At 43.9% G+C, this 12338-nt stretch overlaps 1 protein-coding gene across 2 annotated transcripts in view; it reads right to left on the bottom strand.

The window, feature by feature from the left end:
• The window catches only part of MCTP1 (multiple C2 and transmembrane domain containing 1), an 854885-nt gene that overhangs the window by 390842 nt on the left and 451705 nt on the right, over positions 1 to 12338 (bottom strand). For both annotated transcript variants that reach the window (XM_030193396.1, XM_030193397.1), the window contains exon 8: positions 4951 to 5137. In XM_030193396.1, the coding sequence (XP_030049256.1) occupies positions 4951 to 5137 (187 nt within the window). The remainder of the gene's footprint in view (positions 1 to 4950; positions 5138 to 12338) is intronic.

The following is a 12338-nucleotide window of genomic DNA, read 5'->3' on the forward strand; positions in this document are numbered from 1 at the left end:
TTTTAGCGATAATGGAAACTAAAAACGCCCAGCTCAAAAACGTCCTAATCCGAGCCATTTGGTCGTGGGAGGGGCCACAATTCGTAGTACACTCGCCCCCCTGACATGCCAGGACACCAACTGGGCACCCTAGAGGTCAGTGTGGTGGACTTCAGACAACGCTCCCACATGCATAGCTCCCTTACCACGGGTGCTGAGCACCCAACCCCCCTCCCCCAAAACCCACTACCCACAAATGTACAACACTACCATAGCTCTTAGGGGTGAAGGGGGCACCTACATGTGGGTACAGTGGGTTTTGGAGGCCTCCTATTTACCAGCACAAGTGTTCCAGGTAGGGGGGGGATGGGCCTGGGTCCACCTGGCTGAAGTGCACTGCGGTACCCACTAAAAGTGCTCCAGGGACCTGCATACATGCAGGCCTCTAGGACTTGTTGCTGCTGTATAACATTGGCACACCAGTTGACACCTGAAGACTAATCTCTCCAAAAACGTCCTTTATTGGAAGAAGCACGCTTACTCACAGTTAACTGCAGATCAGAGGTTGTGCCCCACTGGCAATGAGTCTCCTTGGTACTGAGATTAGCAGTAGGTCAGAGCTGGCAGAATGCTGTATAATGCCCTCTTTCAGCCACATTCAAGGTAAGAACTAAGTTCTCTAACGTGGCTAACACGTGAAAGGGATCTAAAACTGGCTTACAAAAATGGCCACTACCTCATGGACTACCGGAAACAAAACAGGGCACACTCTAACCCAGCAGAGGGAAAAGCACCATGGGAGAAGAGCCTACCAACTACCAACATCGTGAGCATGTGGCACAAGCTAGTGGAATCACGGAGCCCAATACCCTACACCCACCACAATGCATTGCTGATGTGACTTTGCAGTGCCCTTAACAGAAAAGGTGTCACACTCACCCGAGAGCCACATTAGAACCAGGGAAAGGCTGTCACAGGATAGAACACATTCTGCTGTCATGGAGGTGGGTACGGCATTTGAGGCTGGCATACAGACTGGAAAAAAAGTTTGTAAAGTGGGTTTTTTTTGGTGGGAGGGGGTTAGTGACCACTGGGGGAGTCCGGGGAGGTCATCCCCGATTCCCTCCAGTGGTCATCTGGTCAGTTGGGGCACTTTTTTGGGACTTGTTCGTGAAAAAAAAGGGTCCAAAAAAGTGATCCAAAATCGTGGTAAAAACGCCTTTTTTTTCGATTATCAGCTAAAGACGCCCATCTCTCCTCGGCCAATAACCACGCCCAAGTTCCGCCTTCACCATGCCTCTGACACGCCCCCATCAACTTTACCCGTTTCTGCGACGGATTGCAGTTGGAAACGCCCAAAATCGGCTTTCGATTATACCGATTTGGGCGCCCATGGGAGAAAGACGCCTATCTCCCGATTTGGGTCACAATATAGGCGTTTTTCTCTTTCGATTATAAGCAGGATAGTAACATATAGTAACATAGTAGATGACGGCAGAAAAAGACCTGCACGGTCCGTCCAGTCTGCCCAACAAGATAAACACATATGTGCCACATTCTGTGTATACCTTACCTTGATTTGTATTTGTCATTTTGAGGGCACAGACTGTAGTCTGCCCAGCACTACCCCAGCCTCCCAACCACCAGCCCCGCCTCCCACCACCGGCTCTGCCACCCAATCTCGGCTAAGATTCTGAGGATCCATTCCTTCTGAACAGGATTCCTCTATGTTTATCCCACGCATGTTTTTTTACTCTGTTACCATTTTCATCTCCACCACCTCCCGCGGGAGGGCATTCCAAGCATCCACCACTCTGTGAAAAAATACTTCCTGACATTTTTCTTGAGTCTGCCCCCCTTCAATCTCACTCCATTCCCTCTAGTTCTACTGCCTTCCCATCTCCGGAAAAGGTTCATTTGTGGATTAATACCTTTCAAATATTTGAACATCTGTATCATATCACCCCTGTTTCTCCTTTCCTCCAGGGTATACATGTTCAGGTCAGCAAGTCTCTCCTCAAACGTCTTGTAACGCAAATCCCATACCATTCTCGTAGCTTTTCTTTGCACCGCCTCAATTCTTTTTACATCCTTAGCAAGATACGGCCTCCAAAACTGAACACAATACTCTGGATGGGGCCCTACCAATGACTTATACAGGGGCATCAACACCTCCTTTCTTCTGCTGGTCACACCTCTCTCTATACAGCCTAGCAACCTTCTAGCTAAGGCCACCGCCTTGTCACACTGTTTCGTCGCCATCAGATCCTCAGATACTATCACCCCAAGATCCCTCTCCCCATCCGTACCTATCAGACTCTCACTGCCTAACACATACGTCTCCCGTGGATTTCTACTCCCTAAGTGCATCACTTTGCATTTCTTCGCATTGAATTTTAATTGCCAAACCTTAGACCATTCTTCTAGCTTCCGCAGATCCTTTTTCATGTTTTCCACTCCCTCCCAGGTGTCCACTCTGTTACAAATCTTAGTATCATTCGCAAACAGGCAAACTTTACCTTCTAACCCTTCAGCAATGTCACTCACAAATATATTGAACAGAATCGGCCCCAGCACCGATCCCTGAGGCACTCTACTACTCACCTTTCCCTCATCCGAGCGAATTCCATTAACCACCACCCTCTGGCGTCTGTCCGTCAACCAGTTCCTAATCCAGTTCACCACTTCGGGTCCTATCTTCAGCGCGTCCAGTTTATTTAAGAGCCTCCTGTGGGGAACCGTGTCAAAAGCTTTGCTGAAATCTAAGTAGATTACGTCTATAGCACGTCCACGATTCAATTCTCCAGTCACCCAATCAAAGAATTCAATGAGATTCGTTTGGCATGTATTTTATTTCAGTGCCAATATTTTAAGAGTCTTATACAGAATCTAGACCTTTACAACTGTGGTAAAAATGGCTGTAGTGCACGGGAAAAATCCATGCAAGGGAGCACTAAGTCCACTTTTTACTAAAGTTTAGTAAAGACCCCTCAAGAAAGCACCTATAAAAATGTCCAAACGTGCTTTTTTTGAGTCTGTTTTATAAAGGCAACATAAGCACCTCTGTGCTGTTGTAAAAGAGGCTGCCCGAACCATCCCCAGTAGGACCCACATTCTCATAGACTTATGCCCTATACATCTATCTGCGTGTAACCCTGGTCCCACTCACTCTGCTCACAAGCACCGGCTAAGCTCCTCGGGTCAGGACTCTGGGGCCAGGATGCACAAACATTAGTTCAGGATGTCGAGCAGGGTGCAGGCTGGGGCTGGGCTTTATCCAGGTAGGCCGAGGAGTAGTCTGTTCTCAGGTTCACTCTCACTCGGATTAGTACAAGCAGTCTCAAGTGTTTGCTTCAACTTGCTTTACTGAACATCAACTTAAATGAACAACTTCATAAACAGTCAACTTGGTCTGTACAGTGTCAGGGCATCAGTTAGTTATGAATAGCTTTAGACATTCTTTCCCAATGATTTCAAGGCATGCAAAGTCAGCATCAGCTATGTCCAGCATTTACACCAGGTTTCAGCAGGCGTAAGTATATGGCACCAATTCCCACACATTGGTCACTTACATATCTAAAATGACCTGCATTATCAACAACAATGTTAATCCAATGGACTAGTTCACACAAGCAGTCAATGTTCCCTCTTTATAGAGCTTAGAGCTTGACCGTCCCATTTCCGTGCCCCCTTTTTCAGATCATGCGTAAATTTTAGGCGCATAAGTAAATACTAATTAAATCTAATTTGTGCCAATAATTTCTTGCTATTAAGCCAATTATTGGTGCTAATTAGCTTGTTATTCAATTAAATTGCACATGCAGATTGGGCACATGTCCAAATTTGCGGTGACTTTTATAGAATTAGGGGTGTATGTACTCTACACAAGTAGACTCCCTAAGTAAAAGCGGGCTTAATCCTGTTAACTGTGGAATCTATGCTAGAGATATGCAAAGTTGTGCAAATCAGCTCATTATCTATTAACAAAATGATAAAATACATATACCAAATGCTTTAGACACATTAATGCAAACATCTGAACTACACCTCAGAGGGTTTTTTAGATACCTTACGCAAGTATCCTGTATTTGCATGTACAGACAGTGTATCTGTGGAAATGTTTGCTATATTTGTGTCTTAGTAACCTGTGTTGTGAAAAAGCCTGATAAACAGCACATGTACAGCCAATACAGTGCACTTTAGTGCATCGGCCCCCAAATCATTTAGAAATGTCTGCAGGGCGATTTAACCATTTGACTGGGTGAGGCTCTGGCCAAGGGCACTGACGATTAAGGGTGCCAAATATCCATCCCTGACCTCATATGGTCTACGGGTTAAACCTTTTCTTCCCCTGCTCCCCGGGTCCTGTCACTCCCCTTCTCTCTACCCCTTCCCAACGGGTCCAGCACTGCTCCGTCACCTCTTTCACTCCCCTGTGGTAAGTCACCAGTAGCAGAAGCAGCATCAGCATGATAGGTTACCTCTGACTTGCCCTTGGGTTTTCCCTCTGCCACGTCCTGCCTCCTCTGATGCAATTTCCTGTGGGTAGGACACAGCAGAGGAAAGACCCAAAGGTAGCCTGTCATGCTGCTTCTGTTGGCAACCAATGTAAACTTTACAGGACTGTGGGAGAGTGAGGGGAGCAGTATGTGGGGAAGGGCACAGAGAAGGGGAAAAGAGAGACTAGACTGGGGGAGAGGGGAGGGGAGAGATGCTGGCCCAAGGGAAGGAGAAATACCGCACCTACAGGGGGGAAGGAGGGAGGGGACGCTGGAAGTGATATGATGTGGTGGGTTAAGTTGGCTTAGGTTGCCACTATCCCTTGAGATGGCTCTGATTTTTAATAAGGGCAATAAATATACACAGTTATAGGGATTCAAAAATCAAGTTACCTTCTTCTCATCTGGGTTATCTGAAAAGCAAACAGAGCGTGATGTAACAGTTCAAAACAGCAAAAGAGGTACCACATACGTATCGCTGCAGAACTTCCTCTTGCTGTTTCCTATGCTCTAAGGAGCTGAGTGGGAGGTCGGCGATACTGATAGCAGCAGAGGCAGTCAGGGTGACCAGCAGCACCAGACATCCTTCTCCTTCTTGCAGTGGCAACTCTAGCTTGTGAGTCTGCTCTTTACCAAGGGCCGAAAGGTCAATTTGGCACCTGGAAACAAAATGTTCTCAATCAGCAAGCAGTTTTCCTCCCAGGTTAAAGTACACACTGCCTGTCTCACCTGCATGCATGGAAAAGCCAGTCAATAAATGGAATGCTTTCTAGAAGTTTGTATAATGGTTGCTTTATGAGAAGGTTACTGGATCGCACACATAGCAACCACCTCTGTGGCTGCTTGAGCACCCATAATATTGAGCAAACTCCTTGAGTATATTCAGGGTTGGATCCTATGATCACACAAATTTTATTTATATATGTATGTGAATCTATACAGATAGAGCAAGATATAGGCTGGGGCAATGATTAAGCAACTGGAATCCAACACATGTGTTTGTCTACAACAGGGGTTCTCAACCCAGTCCTCAGGACATACCCAAGCAGTCAGGGTTTCAGAATACCCACAATGAATATGCATGAGGTAGATTTGCATGCACTACTTCCTTTGTATGCAGATCTATCTCATACATATTCATTGTGAGTATCCTGAAACCCTGACTGGCTAGGTGTGTCCCGAGGACTGGGTAGAGAAGCCCTGGCCTACAGATGCAACAAATATAAAACAGGAACAAAAAATATGCATAGATTAGGATTTGTCATGCTATAGTAGAACTGGGTTAAAATGACAAAGCTTAAGCCAGAAGGTTTCACTGTCTGAAGATTATGATCCCACTTAACAAGATAATTGTTCACTGCTACTTGGGAAACATTCTGTCTATGAATTTTCAGCAGCACTAATCCCCTCCTTCTAGAACAAGTCGCCTAAATTTGGGTGCCCGTTGTGTGCACGTTATAGAAAGCCAGCACTTAACACACATGAATGGTATTGTTACGTGCATCAGTGTTAGCTTGATAATTAGCAGTATTCTATAAGTTACACACACCACTGCCTTAGTGTGTAAATGCAAGGAGACGATCACTGGGGGAGGAGCACAGGTGGGATATGGGAGCATCTAAAATTTGCATGCATAACTTACAGAATACTATAATTTATGCACATATCTGTCACGTTTAGGTGCATGCACTTACGCCATGGGAATACTCAGTGAAATTACATGGAAATACTTTTAAAACAAATAGGAGGAAATAAGACTAGTTAAGCTCTGGAACTTGTTGCCGGAGGATGTGGCAATGGCGGTTAGCGTATCTGGGTTTTAAAAAGGTTTGGACAAGTTCCTGGAGAAAAAGTCCATAGTCTGCTATTGAGATGAACATGGGGAAGCCACTGCTTGTCCCTGGATTGGTAGCATGGAATGGTGCTACTATTTGAGTTTCTGCCAGGTACTCGTGGCCTACATTGGCCACTGTTGGAAGCAGGATTCTGGGCTAGATGAACCACTGGTCTGACCTAGTGCTGACACCAAATTATGCTACTATTCTATAAGAACACTTCCACATATAAATGCTCTGATAGACTGGGTCACAGCCCACGTAATTTGGGTGCCTAGGTTGCAATCAGTTATAGAATTGCCCCCTATATGGATAGTGCCACCAAAAACCCTTTAGAAACTTCAGCACTATCTGAATGGTGCTACGCAGAGTGAGGATGGACTGAAACTATTCTGCCTAACTATATATTTGAAGGGCATTTCTATAAGGCAGGAGCTGGTACTTAACCAGTTAGCAAGACTGCTGCCAGTGGTCATGGCAGCCATTTTGAGTCCGGACCCATAACAGGAAGGAGTGGGCATCACACCTGCCCAAAGGACTCCCTAGACCTCCAGGGATATTCCAGGTAGGCCTGGGGTGGGGGGATATTGGAAGGGTTAAGACAGCTGATTCCACTTATGCAGGTCCTGGCCGATATTCAACTGGGGCCTACATAAGTGTCTTATGTGGGTTTCAGCTGAAAATCGGCTGGATCCCGCATAAACTCTAGCAGCTAGCACATTTTGAATTAGCCCTGGATATTGGTAAGACCTGGGCAAAAACCCAGATCTTTTGTGCCATATATTCCACGTTTAAGCTTGAAAAATAATCTCAAAACATGATCATAATCTTGAGGAAATATAAATGTAGCAAAAAGGGTGACTCGACTGACTATTTCTGTCTCAGAATTGTCCAAATACCCCACTAGATCCAAACTATCTTGAGTTAAATTAACTCCAACCTTGGAAGCATTCCTTCTTTCCTCAGGTAATGTTTTTGAAGCAACAGGAAGCAACATATATTTCTTTTGAATTTCTCCAGATGATAATATGGGGTGTTTTGGGAAATTTAGAAAATGCAGATTAAGATACCTCGTCTCGTCTTCCGCCAGGATCGCTTTACTCATACTACCCCTCTCCTCAAGTCGCTTCACTGGCTCCCTATCCGTTTTCGCATCCTGTTCAAACTTCTTCTACTAACCTATAAATGTACTCACTCTGCTGCTCCCCAGTATCTCTCCACACTCGTCCTTCCCTACACCCCTTCCCGTGCACTCCGCTCCATGGATAAATCCTTCTTATCTGTTCCCTTCTCCACTACTGCCAACTCCAGACTTCGCGCCTTCTGTCTTGCTGCACCCTACGCCTGGAATAAACTTCCTGAGCCCCTACGTCTTGCCCCATCCTTGGCCACCTTTAAATCTAGACTGAAAGCCCACCTCTTTAACATTGCTTTTGACTCTTTAACCACTTGTAACCACTCACCTCCACCTACCCTCCTCTCCTCCTTCCTGTACACATTAATTGATTTGATTACTTTATTTTTTGTCTATTAGATTGTAAGCTCTTTGAGCAGGGACTGTCTTTCTTCTATGTTTGTGCAGCGCTGCGTACGCCTTGTAGCGCTATAGAAATGCTAAATAATAGTAGTAGTAGTAATACCTAAAAGAATTTTCCATATTTTCACGTGGCATCAGCATGCAGGTTTGCTGTGTGCCAAGGCCTCCTTTTACCACTACCGGTAAAAGGACTTTTTTTAAAAAATGGAAATGGTGCTGTGGTAAGTGTAGCACTTGCTGTGCATCCATTTCCTGGGGGGGGGGGGGGGGGGGGGGGGGGGGCCCAATAGGAGGCGGTAAGGGCTTTTGCGGTAACTGGGCAGCGATTACCATTGGATAAGCCCCCAGCGCTAAAAAATAATTTTGGAGTGCCAGAAATGCAATGCGGAAGCCTGGCGGTAAGGCCAAATTGATATGCGCCAAGCCCGCAGTAGCCCTACTGTGGCTCGGTAAAAGGGCCCCTAAATGTCTAGCAATCAGCATTTTATCTTTCACAATAATGGACTGAACTTTCCACAAGTTGGTAGCCTGACCCTCTAATTTATCCAATCTAGCCCATACACTTGTCAGGTTCTCTGTAGTTGTCTTAGTATTTATTTATTAGGATTTATTTACCACCTTTTTGAAGGAATTCACTCAAGGCGGTGTACAGTAAGAATAGATCAAACATGAGCAATAGGCAATTAGAGCAGTAAAAATATTCGAACAACAATACAAAGTATGGCATGGTATACTACTTGCAATGACAACACAATCCACCTTATTTTTGAAAGAGAAAGACGCCCAGATTTCAACCCAAATCGGGAGATGGGCGCCTTTCTCCCGTGGGCGCCCAAATCGGTATAATCTACTACTACTACTATTACTACTATTTAGCATTTCTATAGCGCTACAAGGCATACGCAGCGCTGTACAAACATAGAAGAAAGACAGTCCCTGCTCAAAGAGCTTACAATCTAATAGACAAAAAACAATCTAATAGACAAGCTGATTTTGGGCGTCTTCAACTGCAATCTGTCACGGAAACGGGCAAAGTTGACGGGGGCGTGTTGGAGGCATGGTGAAGGCGGGACTGGGGCGTGTTTATCAGCTGAGGAGAGATGGGCGCTCTCGGCCGATAATCGAAAAAAGGCGTTTTTAGCGAGAATTTGGGCCACTTTTTTTGGACCCTTTTTTTTCATGAACAAGTCCCAAAAAAGTGCCCTAAATGACCATATGACCACCAGAGGGAATCAGAGATGACCTCCCCTGACTCCCCCAGTGGTCACTAACCCCCTCCCACCAAAATAAAAACAACTTTAACAACTTTTTTCCAGCCTGTATGCCAGCCTCAAATGCCATACCCAGCTCCATCACAGCAGTATGCAGGTCCTTAACAAGGATCTGGGGTTCCTAGCCCATTATAAAGCATAAACCTGTATGTCTCTGTTGATCACCCCACCCCTCACCTATCCACACCCATCCTGTTAGAATATCAATGATATGCTTTGATGTCCCCATGCATACCTCCTACCCACCCCCATCCTCCCACCCTGTCAGACTGTCATGGTAATGCTTGAATGTTTTCACTTATATACTTTATATATATACACTGTCAGCTAGCACATTTGCTCATTTCTGATCTGACGAAGAAGGGCAACCTTCGAAAGCTAATCAAGAAATGTATTAAGTTATGTCCAATAAAAAAGGTATCATCTTATTTTCTTTTCCATGTTTTCTTTTGTTTGATTTCTATTGATAACCTTAAGAGTGGACTAACACGGCTACCACACTCCTCTACTTAAGTTAGATTCAGAGGGAAAATCCCTAGTCTTCCCCTTACACTTTTTCCTCATTTCTGAGCACTTCTTGCCACATCCTCCCATCAAGACGCCATCCTGGTTCTCCTTTCAATCTCCTAACGAATCTTAGGGCCATGTTTACGAAGCCGTTTTTAGCGTGCGCTAATGCTAGAGACACCCATAGGAATATATGGGTGTCTCTAGCATTACCGTACGCTAAAAACACTAGCATGCCTTAGTAAACAGGGCTCTTAATTTGAAAAAATCCTTAATAATTTTCTGCACATGGTCAATGATGAATCTACAATAACTCCTAAATTACAAAGACCATTAACAATAGGAACAGCATCAGTCTCAAATAAAAATAGATCTGGTACATCAGAACACAAATGACTAGATAAAATCAGAATCTGAGTCTTGATGACATTCAGTTTTAGATGATTAGCCTCCATCCTACTACTACTACTACTACTAGTACTATTTAGCATTTCTATAGCGCTACAAGGCATACGCAGCGCTGCACAAACATAGAAGAAAGACAGTCCCTGCTCAAAGAGCTTACAATCTAATAGACAAAAAATAAAGTAAGCAAATCAAATCAATTAATGTGAACGGGAAGGAAGAGAGGAGGGTAGGTGGAGGCGAGTGGTTACAAGTGGTTACGAGTCAAAAGCAATGTTAAAGAGGTGGGTTTTCAGTCTAGATTTAAAGGTAGCCAAGGATGGGGCAAGACGTAGGGGCTCAGGAAGTTTATTCCAGGCGTAGGGTGCAGCGAGACAGAAGGCACTAAGCACACAGAATTGGGGCACCTGATTGTTGGAGTCGATTTATAGAATTGCCAGCTTTGTCTATTACCCTCTCAATTATCAGAATGACCTTGCTATATGGAGATGCAAGGTACCCAGTTTAGTGCAAGAAAAAGAAAGAGGTCAGTTTGCAGTGTCTTTTAAAACAATTCCACAGCATGTCTCGGCAACTGTCCTGAAGAAAAAAAAGAAGGGGTTCACACCTTCCACAAATCCATCAAGGAAAACAAATGCAGAGTGGAAAAAAATCCAATCCAAGAAACCAGTCAGAACTCACGGAATGAGAACTCCAAATAGACTTTATTAGGACCCTACACGGTCCGTGTTTCGGCTATAAAGCCTTCATCAGGGGTCGATATGCTGATGTTCTATTGAGCATATGATACTACTGGAGCACTGAAAATAACACAAAGTCAAAATAAGAGATAGAGATAGTAGTTCTCATTCCGTGAGTTCTGACTGGTTTCTTTGATTGGATTTTCTTCCACTCTGCATTTGTTTTCCTCGGCAACTGTACTACCATATCACTTAGTTTAAAGGTGACTGTTAACACAGATTGGGTAGGCCAGTGGAGTTCATTCCCAATCCTTGAAGGCTACCAATGGGTCAGGTTTTCAGGATACCCCCGTATGTATGAGAGAGATTTGTATATCATGGAGCAGTAGGTATGCAAATCTCTCATACATATTCATTAGGGATGTTTAAAAAGCCTGTCCCATTGGAGCCCTCGAGCACTAAAGATGAACCTTGTGGTCCTTATTTGCTCTCAGTTTCTATTTACAGTAATATAATCGGTTTCCTAAATTATAAGCACACATATTTGTATTTGTATCTGACATATGTTCTATTTTAACAATCACATTTATTCTCTGCATCTACACCTCTATGCACTGCTGGATACACTTGGTAAATTATTAGAGATCCACATGAATAAAACACACAAAATGAGATCATTTAAATATATGCACCAGTACTTTAAACCTTGGTGAATCGCTGAAGGCTGCAGTTATCTTTGCTGTCACAATTTAATGTGACAGCCCTATATTCTAGGTGCCACTCTCACTAAACCAAACATCTTGCTAAATATTTCCATAAAAATGCCAATTGATTTTGAGGCAAAAGATAATGTGGTGATTGCAGAGCCAATAAAGGGAGATAAAAGTGGCATACATGAATAAGTAGACATTTAAAGACAGGAAATAGTCAATTAGGAGAATGAATGTGGTCCCATAAAGTGAATGTAGCATCATAGTCAATTAAAACTTTTTGCAAGTTTTCATTTGCTCTTAAAATAAAAAAAAATATGAACTGGACTCTTGGTTTTACTACATTGACTTCCTGAACTTCTTAAAGGAAAGAAGGTCTATTTTAGGCCAGTACAAATTGCTCTCAGTCTAGTAGTGGGAGGAGCCATGAATTCAACAAGGCGGTTAGCTTAACGGGGTTTAAGAAAGGTCTGGATGGTTTCCTAAAGGAAAAGTCAATAGATCATTATTAAATTGACTTGGGGAAAATCCACTGCTCATTTCTGGGATACTCAAACACCAGTGATAGTCAGGAATTCACTTTTGTACATCACAATATTAACATACATTTAGTTTAAGGGGAAAAGTAAGTCTCATAAATACTCAAGGACTTGTTGTCCCATAAATTGGGATATTGGCCCAATGATATCTGCTTGCAACCATGACTAATCCCCCTCCAACCAAATGTCAGGGTATGCAGTGTTTAGAAACTTGTACTCCTTAGTTGTCAGGTACCCAGATTCCACATCTGCTTTTGTCAGATCTAATATAGTCGCTTGCAGTCTGGTGTTTGTATCCTGATCCAGCACACGATAGACTTGTCCATTCGTGAGGTGTAATTTGGCTTCTTTGATGTAGTCACCTTTGTTCAGCACT

This window comes from Microcaecilia unicolor, chromosome 2 (genome assembly GCF_901765095.1).
Source record: "Microcaecilia unicolor chromosome 2, aMicUni1.1, whole genome shotgun sequence".
Taxonomy (NCBI): Eukaryota; Metazoa; Chordata; class Amphibia; order Gymnophiona; family Siphonopidae; genus Microcaecilia; species Microcaecilia unicolor.